The sequence below is a fragment of the Neovison vison genome, chromosome 9 (genome assembly GCF_020171115.1).
Source record: "Neovison vison isolate M4711 chromosome 9, ASM_NN_V1, whole genome shotgun sequence".
Classification (NCBI taxonomy): domain Eukaryota; kingdom Metazoa; phylum Chordata; class Mammalia; order Carnivora; family Mustelidae; genus Neogale; species Neogale vison.
Window position 1 is genome coordinate 33,828,566 of NC_058099.1, and position 15,798 is coordinate 33,844,363.

The 15,798-nt window shown below is 40.1% G+C and overlaps 1 protein-coding gene across 1 annotated transcript in view; it reads right to left on the bottom strand.

The window, feature by feature from the left end:
• Positions 1 to 7,285: 7,285 nt before the first annotated feature.
• The window catches only part of DCAF10 (DDB1 and CUL4 associated factor 10), a 41,545-nt gene continuing 33,032 nt past the window's right edge, over positions 7,286 to 15,798 (bottom strand). The window contains exons 5-7 of the mRNA XM_044265313.1: positions 13,436 to 13,549; positions 10,353 to 10,498; positions 7,286 to 9,369 (exon numbers count right to left, since the gene is read on the bottom strand). Of these exons, the coding sequence (XP_044121248.1) occupies positions 9,001 to 9,369; positions 10,353 to 10,498; positions 13,436 to 13,549 (629 nt within the window). The 3' untranslated portion in view covers positions 7,286 to 9,000. The remainder of the gene's footprint in view (positions 9,370 to 10,352; positions 10,499 to 13,435; positions 13,550 to 15,798) is intronic.

Below are 15,798 nucleotides of genomic sequence, written 5' to 3' on the forward strand. Positions count from 1 at the left end.
GGAGCTGCCGGCAGAGGGAGAGGAACAAGCAGACTCCCCACTGAGCATGGAGCCTGACGTGGGGCTCGATCCGAGGACCCCAGGATCATGACCCAAACCAAAAGCAGATGCTTAACTGACTGACCCACCCAAGTACCCCCAGTTTAATTCTTTTAGTGTGTTCTTCTTAGACTAAACACAATCATCGATGCTACCGCAATCCACGCTGGAGGAGGATGCCAGAGGGCATCGTTTCCTGCCGATGAGCAAGTACTGCCGCGCCCTCCTCCACCTGCAGACTGCCACAGGCTTACCAGCTTCCTGCTTAAGACTGCCCCAGAGGCAAGGGGTCTGGCTCCCTGCCCCTTGCAGGGACAAGGGCAGCGGTCCTGATGTTCCTGCCGGTGAACTACACATTTCAATAAATGGCAGGAAATCCTTCTTTTCATTACACACACTTATCAAGTGCTTGCATGCGTGTGCGCAACACACAGAAGACTAGGTAACGACTACTTCAGAGTAAATACAGCGTTTTCAGATCAGATAGTTTGTTTAAAAAAAAAAAATAATCCCATCACAATGAAAAGTCTTACCTGAAAAGTGATCTTTTATTATAGTGAAGGGCTTTTGTGAATTCATGGCAGCGCAGCAGTCCAGTGTACCCATGGTTCAGATGCTTTCAGTGGGGACCACTGTGTCCCCAGAAAAGGTTTTAAAAGCTGTTCTGAGGCGTGTGTGCCCTGGTAAGTTGCAGGTGTTCGTTTTCCGGATTTGTTGTGAGCAACAGGTGCAGCTCTCCACAGCTCACAGCAGCGCGCGTGTTCTGTGGCAGCGCTGCTCTTTCGGAGTTAGAAGAGAAGCCACACAGCACCAGGTCTGTCCCCGAGAAGGTCCGGTGGTCTTACTGCCCGCTGACTTCCGCATCGCGCTACACTGGGGGAGTCTCAGCTCTCACTGATGCAGTGCCCCCGATGGTGTACTGAGAACGGCGGACCGACGGACAGGCCGTTGTCTGTCTATAATAGCCTCCAAAATTAAGATGTTCTCTTAAAAAAAAGTTCTCTAAATTGGCTTCCTTTATCTACACAGAGATCCTAGGATCTGTCATCCATGAAGAATTAAACCCTAACTGCATTTTCTTTTCTTTCTTTTTCTTTTTAGAAGGGAGTGTGTGTGCACACACAGGTGGGGGCGGAGAAGGGGCAGGGGCAGAGAGAGAATCCCAAGTGAGCTCCTCGTTTCGTGTGGGAGCCCAAGCCAGGCGCGATCCCACCACCATGAGATACTGACCTGAGCAGAAACCAAGAGTCAGCCGCTCAACCGACTGAGCCACCCAGGTGCCCCCCTAACTACATTTTCTATATTCATAGGTCTCAAATCGTGGTGTCCAGACATCCAGCATCAACTAGGAACTGGTTAGAAGTGCAAAATGGGGGCCTCCCACCCCAGACCTTTGAAATCAGAAACTCAGTATAGAACCAGCAATCTGTGTTTTAACAAGGCCTCTGGCATGCGCTGGAATCAAAGCACCACTTTTCATGCATTGTGCCAGAAGGGAAAGGCCTCGAGGGAAACTCAGTGGATACGAATTTGTGTGTGTGTGTGTGTTATTTTTTAAGTAAACTCTCTGCCCAACATGGGGTTTGAGACTTAGGACCCAGAGATGGAGAGTCCCATGCTGTACGAACTAAGCCAGATAGCCCAAATTTGTGTTGTTTTGTTTGAAATTTGCGGGTTTTTTAAAAAGATTTTATTTATTTGACAGAGACCACAAGTAGGCAGAGAGGCAGGCAGAGAGAGGGAAGCAGGCTCCCTGCTGAGCAGAGAGCCTGATGCGGGACTAGATCCCAGGACCCTGAGATCTTGACCTGAGCTGAAGGCAGAGGCTTAACTGACTGAGCCACCCAGGCGCCCCATATCTGTCTTTTAGCTATTGAATTTGTGGTAGGTAATTTGTTACATCATAGGAAACTAAATTAATTTATTAGCATTAAACCATGCCAAATAATTGTTTCCTTAGAAAACCTACTTTTTAAATAGCCCAAAATAAGTCTGTCAGAGGAGTAACTGAAATAGCGGTAATTAATACTATGGTTAGCTAAATCAATTTATCTAAATAATTCACAAAATGATCTGAATTGAAAGGGAGTCACTCTGTTTTTCTCATCAGTGACTTATTTTAAAAAGTAAGTGTTCCAAATAGAATTGTCATTTTTCTAGTGAATTAAAACAGTAAAATGAACCATCACACTGTTAAATAATATAACAAGAAAATGTCATTCAGGGGAATACTGTGAAAAATAGCATGTTCTAAGTGTACCTGTATGAAAACAAATCTGTGTGCAGCTTGACAAAAATTTATCCACTATGCTTATTGATATGAATATAATTTTCACTGAATAAAGAATTTATGAAATTCTCTAATATAAACATTACTCATGTAGATGTCCAGAACATTAGTGAACAGATGTGGATGAATCCGATCTTAGTAATTGTGTTTTCAGTGTAAAATGCCAATTCTGTGTTTTAGAACGGTGGCCTTCACAAAACGAAATGTGCATATACTCGTGGGAACATAAGGTGATCCCTGGAAGTGCAGGAGGTAATGTAGAACTTCGTTACAGCCCCTAACCTTTTAAAACTTATTTCCTCTATGTACGTGTTTTATAATTTACAGTAGAGCAGTACAATATTTTATGTATAAATATGTACATCATACATATCTATGTGTGTGTGTGTGTGTGTATATATATATATATATATATATATATATATATATATAAATAGAGGACATGAAAATCTGGAGCACATGCTCTTCAGTTTTTTCGGATAGGGGTTCTAGGATTTAAAAGTTTAGAATAACCTCAATAAGAATCACCAAGCCACTGCCTCTGTTACAGCATTATGTTTGACTCTGGTCTAAAAATAAACACCTAGGCAATTTAAATAAACATTTCAAACTACTGCTAAGTGCAAACTTGCCATCAACCTTTCAAACAGGTTAACTACAGAAAAAAATGTGTCAAATGTTTTAAAGTAGCATTTATTTTTTTTTAAAGCATATTATGAGGTAGACTTACAACAAGACATTCAGTGCATTTATTAATAGAAGTTTTACTGAAACCTTAAAGTTGCATGTAGGTATGTATGTATGTAGCTAAAATCACCTACAACTCTACATTCATCCACATGAAAACCTCAAGAGGATTCAACTGAAACAGTAAAAGGCTAGTACAGTTTATAAAGCTTTCCTAATTGTGAAATGAAGATCTGTGGAAAAAATCTGTGGGAGGGACGGAGTTTTAATTTTAGATTTTAGATGTTATTTACTAAAACATTCACTTTATGGCTAGTTTTCAATGAATGTATCTTTACTGGACAGGAGACAAAAGATACTGTAATTCTTATTGTTCCCACCATGTCAGCGTGGTAATATCAAAGCAGGACCAGCTATCTAATTTGGAAGCCCAGTGCAAAATAGAAATGTGGGCCCCTTGCTCAAAAAATTAAGAATTTTAAGATGGATTGAACAGAACCTTACACCAAGCATGAGGCTTTTCTCACTGTAGGGCCTTGTATGCCTCTACTGGTCACACAGTGAAGCCAGCGCTACAATCTTAGTTATCCTTGTCCCTTGCGTCCCTCGTTAGACTGGACAAGGCATATAGTAGGGATTCAATGTTCGGTGAATGAAAAATTGAGTTTTGCAGTTTTCCAAATCAATGAGAAATGCTTAGTTTTTCTGACCTGTGGTCAGAAGAAAATTTTACTCTGATGAAGATTTCTCTATTTGCACATCACATTCTGGCTTCATGGAAATTCAAGGCCCCATATGGCTAAGGTTCATTTGATTCCTGCAACAAGAAATTTATTGAACTACTCTGTCGGCTCCTGTACTGGGCACTGGGGATGCAAGAAAAGTCAGTCCCTGCCCGCAAGGAGCTTACAGTCTAATGGAAGAACTTAACAGTACCTCAGAACCTAGTGAGAAAACTTCCTGGTGTCTAGGGTATTATCTGAACACTGCCAACTTTCCTAAAAATATGAATCTAGACTTTACCAGAAAACATGTTTTAAAAATGGAAGATGCAGTGAAAATCTAATAGCCAAACTTTAATGTAGAAAACATGAAACTGAAAGAAGGAAGAAACTTAGGAAAGCTGAAAAAATTCTATTTTAAATACTATGAACAAAATTTAAAATTTAAAATTATTTTATTGTCTCTGGATGACATTTCATTTATAGTAACATTTATATACACATACATATACAAGTTGTGCATATGTGAGATGTGTTCCTTGGAGCTTTTGATAAAACTGGTATTTCCATTATTAATTCATTTAAAACTAAAGCAGCATACAGGTAAATTTGAGACTTTCCTTTTGATTATTTCTGTTGTTATTTGAACAGGAGAAATTCTTGGGGTATAAATTTGGTATGATCTTATTCTGTAATGAGATGACAATTGCCTTTGTAACAATGTGTGGTAATTTAAACATGTATTTTAATGGCTATTGACCAAGTTTAATGGCATCAAAAATACTCAAGTCTATCTGGATTTATTTTGTTTCCCTTTCCCCCCATTCTTCTTTTTAAAAAAACAAATATGAAGGATCCTTGTGCAAATACAGAGCCTTTGTTGTTACTTGGCTGTTCTTTGGTGCATTGCTGTTCATTCCTTCATCTAGCAGCATCCTTTGTCCATAGTATTTTCCTTGGCGGCAGCTGAAACGATCACTAGCCTAGGCTTTCCCCGGGTTATTGTGAACCTGTCAGAGAGCTAGTGGTCCCAGAGACTGTGCACACAGGGCTCATGCAGCTCTTTAGACGCTAAGCAGGCCTGGTGATCTCCTGTCCCAGCTCGGAACAGATGAACACAGCGCATATGCCAGCCTGTTAGAGGCAGGCATGTGGAGACTGTGGTAGGAGACAGAACAAACCACTTAGCACACAGAAAAATTTTTAAATAAAAAAATCCCCAAATCTAAGCAACCTGAAGCGAATGATTATATATACCTCAGGGATGAGGGAATCCTTTTATAATAATTGATATTAACTCATATTTGTTATAGCCCTTTACATTTTATGAAGTATTTTATATACATCAGAACTCATTGGGTATTTATAACAACACATGAATATAACTTTTACTTTTCGTTATGAAAAAGTGAATTATACTGAGCATGCTGTTTAAGAAGGCAGGGAGGTATACTAACATAGCTGAAAGACTTGCATCAAAAATAATTTACAAGTTTTAAATTTTGGCACTTATGATATATACATTAGTTATCCAAAATTTCATATATATGCTTTCTTTCATTACCAGCACTGGCTATTACTGAGTGAATTTTCACAGCTGTCCGTGGCTGCTGGTCACTTTAAATGGGGATGATTGTCATCAGTGTTATCAGGCTATTTTTCCTGCTAAACAGAAGATTTAACAGATGCTTGTGGATGCCAGTACCATATTCGGACTGATATGGGAAACACTAGGCTTCTAACAGATTCTCAGTGTTCTTCCTGTATTGCACTTCCTGGAAAACCAAACTTTAACTATGACATAATGTGATCTTGGTTCTAGATAGGAGTTGGGAACCTTATCCTTGCTTGTTTGCCTAAAATTTTTGGTAAAGCCAAAATTTTGGCTTTACAATCTTGGATGTAACAAGGAGAAATAAAATATACATGTATTTTGGGTTTCTGAGGAAAAAAATCAGATATATTTTCAAAAGATCGAGAGAGGTCTTGTCTGCTTTAGCGACTTCATTTTCACAACTAAAGATAAGGAACTACTAAATATTTGATGTTCCTAAACTTAGTTAACATAGCATTTCTGTAGAAAGCTTATTTTCAAGATTTTTTTAAAGATAGTCTGCCCCTCAAGATGGGGCTCAAACTCATGACCCCACAATCAAGAGTTGCATGCTCTACTGAGCCAGCCAGGCGCCCCTGTAGAAAGGTTTTTAAAACAAGTATAGTTTATACTACATTTACCAGCAACTATACCACATTACCATTTATAATATATTCACCAGTTATCATGAATAAAAATGACTAAATAAAATTTAGAGTAAAAAAACCCCAGACTAGCTTTTATGCTCTTAAGTGAAATGAGACCTTGAAATTTTAAGATGCAGGTTCCTCCAAGAGTCTAGCATTCCTGATGCCCTATGATTCCTGGATTAATATCCCCCTCATGATGTTTTGATCACAGCCGACCTCAAAAAGAGGACAAAGGTGGTTTTGTCGAGTTTGCTAATTTTTAATTCTCATCTGTGTGGCTCTATTTTTATACAAGGCAGTTTATTCCACATTTTTCTTTACAGCTATGTATCCTGCTTGATGTCTTTCAGTTAGGAGTGGACTGTATGTATGCCCTGCAGTTTATGGTACTAATTCTAATGGAAATTTTCATTCTTATGAATCTTGCATGGTGCAGAAGGTAAGTCAGCTCTGTAATAAAGAATTTACAGAGGATGCTAAACAAATTCACAGGCCATTTTCCCATCCTTATAAACAAAAGGGCAAAGTGGTAGAGTAGTAAGCACCCAGGCTCTGGACTGAAGCAGCTGGGTTTAAATCCCAGTGTTGCTCTCCGCCCCCGCTGCCTGGTGCCAGCTCTGACTCAACCTTTCAGACCCTCCATTTCTTCCAAAGTAACTCGGTGCTCATGTCACCTACCTTGCAAGGTAATTTGTGAGTGAGGGTTAGTAGTAAAGTGTGTAGACACCACAGACACTATAATGGTTGAAGAATCATGGACTGAAACTGAGTTGGGCAACACGTGGGTCTAGCATCCGACATGCATCTCTCTCCGGAGGGGTTGCAATGTACGGAATCTTTGTTTCATCAATAGAAGCGCTGTACTCAGTAGCTTGTCTTGAATGTTAAGATTGGGTACTTTTGCCTCCAAAACTTTATCTTCCTTTACATATGTGGACGTTTAAAAAAATTTATGGCAAACCAATGTTTACATTATACTTTGTAGTAATTTTCTTGATGGCTAAAAAATTTCAAATTCTTTTTAACATCCATGGTAAAATGATGTAATTGTTAAAATTTGTCCTAGAGCCAAGATTGTTCCAAGGGAGATGTATGTAACCTCTGCACACGTGTGTGAATGGCTGTCTGGTAGGTCCTGCAAAAAAAAAATGTCATTTTTATTCATGTGTTTGGGTTGCTTAATATTTCTATAAGATCTGGGATTCTTTTCTTAGGGCCGGAATTCTCAGCATCTACTCCCTTGCGTTTTTTAATCTATCAGCCAGTTTAAGGGTAGTCACAATAATACAACTTAAAGACAAGATAAAGTGTTCATAAATCATTGTTTTAACAGCCAGCACAATACAGTAGAAATTGCCCTGAGCAAGGAATTAGGAGACTTGAATTAAAGTTCTGGCTCTGCCACTAATTTTGTAAGACAACTTTAGGCAAGTCACTTAACTTTTCTCATTCATTTGATGATGAGATTGATTACATTTTCTACCTCTAAAATGGATTTCATTTACTTACTATTTTTTTTTAAATAATTAAAACACCTTCTGGGAGTTAACCACCTGAAAGGTACGGAAGTACTTACTGATGTTTAAGGTAGTGTTTTTCAAACTCTGATCTAGGAACCACCTGAATAAGGTTACTAGAGGTTCCTATTAAAACCAGATTCCTAAAAACAAAAAACCAAAAAAACAGATTCCTGTCATCTCCCTGACTGAATCAGAACCTCTTAAGATGAGGTTCTGATTCAATAACTGTAACGCACCCTATTATCTGAGAACCACTGGCCTAAGAGAATATGATCTGAGAGGGAACGAGCTAACATGTGGCTTAAATGATTCGAGCCTCTGGTGGATCCTTTCTAAATATAATATCATTCCAAGTGGAGACGAGAAGAAAGCTGCTGACTTCAGCAGGCCAGTCAGCCCTGTGACTGCCCCAGCTTGCTGTGTTCCATAACAGAATGTAAGAGGTCTTCACGTCAGCTCTTTGTCCTGATATCCAAGTCACTGACTATTGTAGTTTGGTCACAGCTTGCAGAGGACTGCAGCTCACCCCTCCCTAATGCTAAGGGTCAAGCTTGTGCCCCCTGGCTCAAGGAGTAAAGATGAAGAAAATACCACCTCTTTCCTCTCAATCTCCCCTCCACCCTAATACCATAACAAGTCACCCTGTGTGAGTCAAATAGTCTGGCAGAGAAAACAAATTCTAAGCCACGTGGTTCTCCTCTCTCTGACCAGATAGTGTACTAACTCAATGAATCCTCCTGTATACAACAGAAATGACCAAAGCCCACTCCTTCTCCTGTTTTCCTTTCTAAATGCTGTTGAGAGGAACAAAATACCAAGTAAGGACACATGCTAGAGATTTTTAAATTCATACAAGTAAATTACAAAGAGAGGTGGCAGTTATTTTTTCTAGAGTTTTACAACAAAATTCCCTTCACGGTGAAAAAATATGTATAATTTTAACAGGAAACTCAAAAGACATTTTTGTTGTAAGACTAACAGTTACGAGAATAATGCCATTATCTGTGCTCATTATAGAGAAACATAACAGCAACTTTAAAAGGCCAAGTATACTGATAAGATGGAATTTCTTTTTTAATGACCAGTATGCTGACATGGGACTTCTGGGTTTATTCAATATAGCGTCACGGGTTTCTCCTAACCCCGCCATAACTCCTGCCAGACACCCACGAAATTCACACCGAAATAAAAAAAACAAGGAAAGAAATGAAGAAATTTGACAAGAGCTACCATGCAAAATAACCAGAAGAACTGAAGTTTAGGTGGCACAGGAGCAGAGGAATGCGGCAAAAGCTGCTGCTGCGTAGAGTCTAACTTGGCGAGGCCCCTACGATACCGGACAGCCAAGTCCTCAGGTCACAGGTGTGTTCGTGGACCCATAATAACCGGCATCTTGACCCAAACTTTTAAGATCTTCTAAAAAGGAGATACTTCACCTAAATTGAAGTAATTTGTGAGTCAAACACCAGAAGAGTTCCTTATTTGATGTAAGTTGTGCCTAAAACTTTGGCTGATACAAAGAAACCCGTCCGCTAAGGCACCCTGAGGCAATCTGACAATGTGTTGGAGAGAACTTCGTGGTCAGTACCACGTCATTATGAGAGTACAGAGAACGGATCACCCGCAGGGGACTGGCTTCTTTGGGCAAACAGTCTATAAGTTCACTGCACTGTTTGTCAAATCCCAACAAGCGAATCCCGTAGCCATGTGGGGAAGAGACCATTCGCCCATCAGGGCTGAAGCAAAGTTCTTTGATATAACCCCTGCCTACATTGGCTTCTTCAATGTAATGAGTTAGTCGTAGAGAACAGCGGGGTGAGACAGGTCGCACAGGAGCTCCTTCTTGGAATTCATAGACACAAGTCCACTAAGGGGAGAGAAGAGAGAGAAACCAAAATTACAGAGCCCCAAATATTTCTTTTTGAAATATTTGTAAAAAGCTCAACAGATTGTCAAAGCCACAGAATTGTTGCAAGAAATCAGATGACTGCTACCCCTCTCCCATCTATTAAAATGTGTAGGCCCCACACCTTATCTTCAGAGGCCAAGGTTATTCTGTGTGCTTTGACATACTGACTAATGCCTTTTATTCCCTCAGGCTGCTGTGACTTCTGTGGTAATAATTCCCTTTTGTGAAAATAACAACAATTTTGATACTTAAAATATTCCGAAGTTTAGACATCTAAGCCTAAAATAGCTCTCCTCCTACACACTTCAAAGGTCCTTGTCTCTTTTCAGTTGTGACTTCTAGAGCCAGTGAGATCCTCAAAAGACTCCTGCTTTCCAGAGTGACGGGTCACGAGGTGATATAAGGCCCTTTCCCCAGTCATCAGTTTAGTCTTTCCCCAGGTTCCGCTGGTGGTTTTACTAATTAATTGATTAATTTTATTTATTTGAGAGAGTCAGCATGAGCAGTGGGGAGGAGCAGAGCGAGAGGGAAAAGCAGACTTCCTGCTGAGAAGGGAGCCTGACTGGGACTCGACCCCAGGATCCTGGAATCATGACCTGAGCTGAAGGCAGACACTGAACCGACCAGACACCCAGACACCCCTCCCTTGGTTTTTAAAAAGAGCAAATTCTAAAACTCAATTGGCTTAGCAAAACCTTACATTTAGCCAGCTTGGCTGTAGCATCTCCCCTCTGAAGTTCACTATGTAAAGGGCATGTGGCAGATGAAGGGGGCAAGGATGAAGAAGCTGGACACAATCTGAGCTGATACTGGTTTAAAGTATTTAAACCTGTAGAGGAGGCTGAAGAGGAAGGAGGGGTTCAAGGGATAAAGGGACCAGAAGCGCGCACGGCAGCGGCTGTTCCGTCAGCCCCGCTGAGGTGGAATGCCGCTGCTCCTACCTCCTGATCATCAGTGTTGCTTGAGCACCGAAGGAGAGTGGCCCAGCCCTTTGGGTGCAGCTGTAAGGACGTGATGCAGTTTCCACGGTCTCTCTCACCAGGAACTTCAGGGGTTAAGACTTCAAGACTATTTCGTGGTGAAACTCCTGATATGAAAATTAGGATGTGAGATTTGTATTATCAAAGGATTAAGGCAGCTCATCAAAGCTTTGATTTCTGGCAGTCACCCCCACTTCTAGCCTTCATTCCTTCGTCATCCCCCCTCCTTTTTTTACATGCTACCACATGTAAAAAGAAAAACTGGGCACAGCTGGGGGGGCACCATCAGTTACGCAGCCAACTCTTGGTTTTGTCTCAGGTCATGATCTCAGGGTTGTGAGATCAAGCCCTGCAGCCGGTTCCATGCTCAGCATGGAGTCTGCTTCAGATTCTCTCTCTTCCTCTGCACCTCCCACTCATGCTTGCTCTCTCTAAAATAAATCTCCCCCCTCCAAAAAAGCCAACAACAACAACAACAACAACAACCACCTTCACAAACAAAAAAACAACTAAACACCAAAAACCATATATAGAAAAAAACCTATGGTGCCCCTTGATATACGGTGTACCTGTTTTTGGAGTGGGGTTATGGGGAAAGATTACGACCAGAACTAAAGAATCCAAGTTCTGCAGCAGGAATCCATAACCTAAGACTAAGGCATTAAAGTAGACTAGGGATCCTTTTGATTAGGATTTGTATCTCAGAAAACTCAAAATCAAATTCTAGGACATGAAAGGAATCTGGAAAAGAAGTTAAAGAATTCTCATCTCAGAGGACCTGGTGCTCTCTAGCCCTGAGAAGGAAATACTTGGAAGCCATGGAGACTGCCTTTATTATCAATAAAAGGCTATTATGTGTGCAAGGAGCAGGACTTATGGCCCCTCAAGGACAGTACTATAAATGATAAGCATCCATAATTTTGGAGGCAAGGGAGGATAGTTCACATATCAGTATATCAAAACGAGGGGTTGGGAGACACTGCCAATCATACACACGCCTGGTACTCTGTTAGGGCCCATCCTGTCCTCCTTCCTAGGCCTCACGGAAGTAATTGCTACAGCTAGCCGTTACCACTGGGAGTTACATCCTACTCAGGTATGTGGAGAACCACTTTCACAGATATCATAAAGAAGCAGTTTAGAACTTTAATATCAAGAGAAATATTTTAACACTTCTCTACCCGCAGAAGGAGTTGCTTTGAAGATTATGAGCTCCCTCTGGGAGACCCTTTGTGAACTGTTTCTCAAATAGATGTGTTATCTTCTTTAAAAGATTCCCTTTAGATTACTACAGCATTGATGGAAACCTGTAAAGCTCTAAATTACATTGTTATAACCAAACTATACCTAAATAATGATTTCACATGTGACTGAACCTTAATAACAATTTTAGAGAAAAAACACTATTTTAAGAATTCTGAAAATTGAACAAAAGCAGAAAAGAAACCCATCTAAATAAGTAAGTAGTGGCTTTTGAGCTCTGCTCCTTGGAGGTTCCTCTAGAGAGGGAACCACATGGGGATGAGATAGGGAAGACTGGTCAACGAACTCATTAATTTCACTTGAATCAGTTTTTGCACTTTATCTGTGCTATAATCCAAAGCAGACTTCATGTCAAAAAGAGTTCTAGGGGCATGTGACTCTTGATCTCAGGGTCTGAAGTTTGAGCCCTGTAATGGGTGTAGAGATCACTTAAAAAAAAAAAAGTTCTAATCCTGAAATGGGATTGATAGCCTCAGCTCTATACAGCTACTGTATCTATCAAAGTATGGTGCTAACATTCTGATATCCTGAAGACCCAGGAGTGCCAACATTCAGAATGAGCTGATGTATGAGCCCCACCTCTTCTCTATACTCTGCCTAGGCTCTCCATACATTGTCTCTTCTCCCATTTCCAACTCTCTATATCATGAAACTGCTGTGCAGTTTGGTTTTTGGGTTTACCACTGCAACAAGCAGCTAACTACTCTTAAGTTTTGTGTTTTTTTCTTCCTCATGGATGGTTTAGCTCAATAAAGATTTTTCTCAATGATTATTAAGAGCCTTGTCTTATGTACTGTGGCCAAAGTAGAACAGGTAGAATCTAGAAAAGAAGTTTCTGCTACAGATCAAAGAAAAAAAAGTTACACATCTGGGCATAAATCTCTAAATTTAATAGGAGGAATTTTTAATCTTAAATGTCATAGTCTTGAAAACCCAAAGGAAAGTAGATAGGCTGTAGGTTTAGGAGGGCTCTCAAACCACTCTACAAACATAAGTAGTCATGCAAAATAATCAAGTATGCAATTATCAAGCACTTACCAGGTGATACCACCTAGGAGAAACAAATTAGAAGTCTAATGGATAGTCCCTCCCCTAAAGATCTAGGTAGGAGCCATGCTCATCTCCAAAAGGTGACCCAAAATTACAAAAAGAACCACATCTGGCCATCAGTCCACAAAGATGAGGACAAACAAAAAGTGCTTAGATGTGAGCTGGTTTGGAGAAGTAGATGAAATTTGCATAGGTAAAAAGCATCTCATTTAGGGGGTGGAAAAGAATAGGGTAAATAGGTAGTTCTCCCAGAGCAGTGGGGGTGAAACAGGCAAAAGCACAGTAGGGCCAGGTCATAGCCCACTTTATCCCACAATCCCTCTAAGGCTGTCAGCCATTGCTTGGATAAAGAAATGGGAGAGCAAAATGCCTACCAGGCTGGAACTAGGCGACTTCACAAGCACTTGACCAACTCATTACCTTATACTGCACCCTCACATGCGTATCTCATTTAATTTCCCTAACAACCTCGATTGGAATCTACATATCCAAACTACTTTTTCTCTAATCTAGACCAAACGAAATTCAGTAAATAAAACCAAAGCTCAAATTCCAACAATGATGTAAGCCCAAGATATCCAACCCTAGAGACTGGTTAGCTTTTGAAAATGACTGAGGGTCAAAGAATATCCTCTTCTTTACTGGCTTTTGTCTGGATTAAAACTAAACCAAAGAAAGCTATTTGGTAGAATCTGTTGTTGCAAGACTATAAAATTCCACTTTTAACCTACCTTCTCTTTGTGAGGCTCGTGACATGTGTTTCTCAGAAGATGAATTAGAATCACTATGATGACAAGGTGAACTAGAAACTCGAGGACCAGAAGAACTTGATGAAGTAGTCAGATCTTGAAAATACAAAAAGTTCTGACAGTAAACTTAGCAGAACTTTAATAGTCTCTTAACTTTTTAATCATCTAGTTAAAGCATACCGTGAAAATCCATCTGAAACATGGCAAGTACATGCCCACTTAAAGCAGGCCTATAACTAAGACCAAGGTAGGTAGGGCAGCTCTTTGAAGTGTTCTATCTAAGGCCTGGGCCCTTTCTAAAATCTCTTCTACCAAGATTTGCTTAAGTAAAATAAAAATGACAAACCCAATAAACACAGGAGCATCTCTGGGTTCCCCATCACTTCTGTAGTAAGATGGAATAAGAAAATTCAATAAACATGAAAACTGAGCTGTTCATCAGCCCATTTACTCTTAGAATAGGGTCCAAATACCAGGTTCATTACTGAGAACAGTAAATGAGCCTTCTTAAGCATGCCAAACAATTGTTATCATTCATGGAATTATGTGAATACTATCTTTGAAATGCAATATAAACTTCATACTGAAATCTGTTGAAAAACAAACACTGAGTATCAGATAGTTGGATCTAATGTATTACTCCAAATAGCAATCTCTGTTTCATCTCACTCTTCGGTGGCCCCACACTTTTATGAGGATTTCTTCATCTAATTCCTTTTGATGTTATTATCAGAGTTACTCTTAGAAGACAGAAAATGTTCTTGGTTTTTGAATAAAAAAATACCAACCAGACCTTCTAAGTTACTACCTCTTACTAAGCTAAACTTGATTATTAATGTTTAACCTAAAAATAAATTTCTGAATGTAAAAGGATTATACTCACATACTCATGAAATCCCTTGTTTTGCAAATAAATTGATAAAACTTAAATTTCTATTTTTAGTAGTGAATTTGGACAAATGCAATTACAATGGGGCCTGTACTTTCCCAAAGGAGTCTTCAGATGTGGCCCTATGCATACAGGAGAAAGAGTCCAACCATCTGAAGCTGATTTTTATTTATTTACTCTTTTGAAGCTGATTTTAGATAGGTATTTATAAACATTGCGATTCAAATGCTTAAGTCTTTTTTTCTGGGTTTTTGTTCATAAACATAAAATTATAAATAGGTATGTTCCTGGAATAGCCCTCTTTTCCCAAAGGTGATGAAATATAGACTCTATCACATAATGTAGATAAATTACAGTGCGTAAGTTTTTCTGACCCCCAATTTCACTGAGGCATTCTAATGGAATCAGCAACAGGAAAAAGAATACAGTTTTAGGGGCATGTAGGTGGCTCAGTTGGTTAAGCAGCTGATTCTTTGTTTCAACTTGGGTCATAATCTCGGGGTCCTGGGATTCAGGTTCCCCCCTCCAGTGTGTTCCCTGCTTGGTGGGGAGTATGCGTCAGGCTTCTCTCTTCCTCTGCAACCTCTGCCATGCTCAAAAATAAATAAATAAATCCTAAAACAAACAAACCAGAATACAGCTTTAGCAAGAGGCTATTTAGGGGTTGTGAAAGAGGATGGCACCAGCTACCTGGGTATAGACTTCTGGAAGTCTGGGGTGTAATACAGACTTAAAAGTAAAGCTCTATACTGAATGTATCTTTTTTTTTTTTTTTTTTTTAAGATTTTATTTATTTATTTGACAGACAGATCACAAGTAGGCAGAGAGGCAGGCAGGAAGAGAGAGGAGGAAGCAGGCTCTCCGCGGAGCAGAGAGCCTGATGCGGGGCTCGATCCCAGGACCCTGGGATCATGACCTGAGCCGAAGGCAGAGGCTTTAACCCACTGAGCCACCCAGGTGCCCCTACTGAATGTATCTTAAAAGCTCTGCTAGGTGGGGCACCAGGGTGGCTCAGTGAGTTCAGTGTCTAGCTCTCGATCTCAGCTCAGGTCTTGATCTCAGGGTTGTGAAATAAAAATGAAATTAAATAAAATAAAAATAGTAATAAAGCTCTGTTGGGCTTCAGAAGCACTTAAAAAGATAGATCCTACCTTGGGCCACCATTAACTTTTTGAGATAGTGATGATTTAGAAATACTGATAAAAGATTTTCTGGAATGGGTGTCTGGGTTGAGCCGCTGCCTTCGGTTCAGGTCATGATCTCAGGGTCCTGGGATCGAGTCCTGCATCGGGCTCTCGGCTCAGCAGGGAGCCTGCTTTCCCCTTTCTCTCTGCCTGCCTTTCTGACTACTTGTGCTCTCTCTCTCTGTGTCAAATAAATTAAAAAAAAAAAAGATTTTGTGGAAGATATCCAAATGGCCAACAGATACATGAAAAAATGCTCAATATCACTCGGC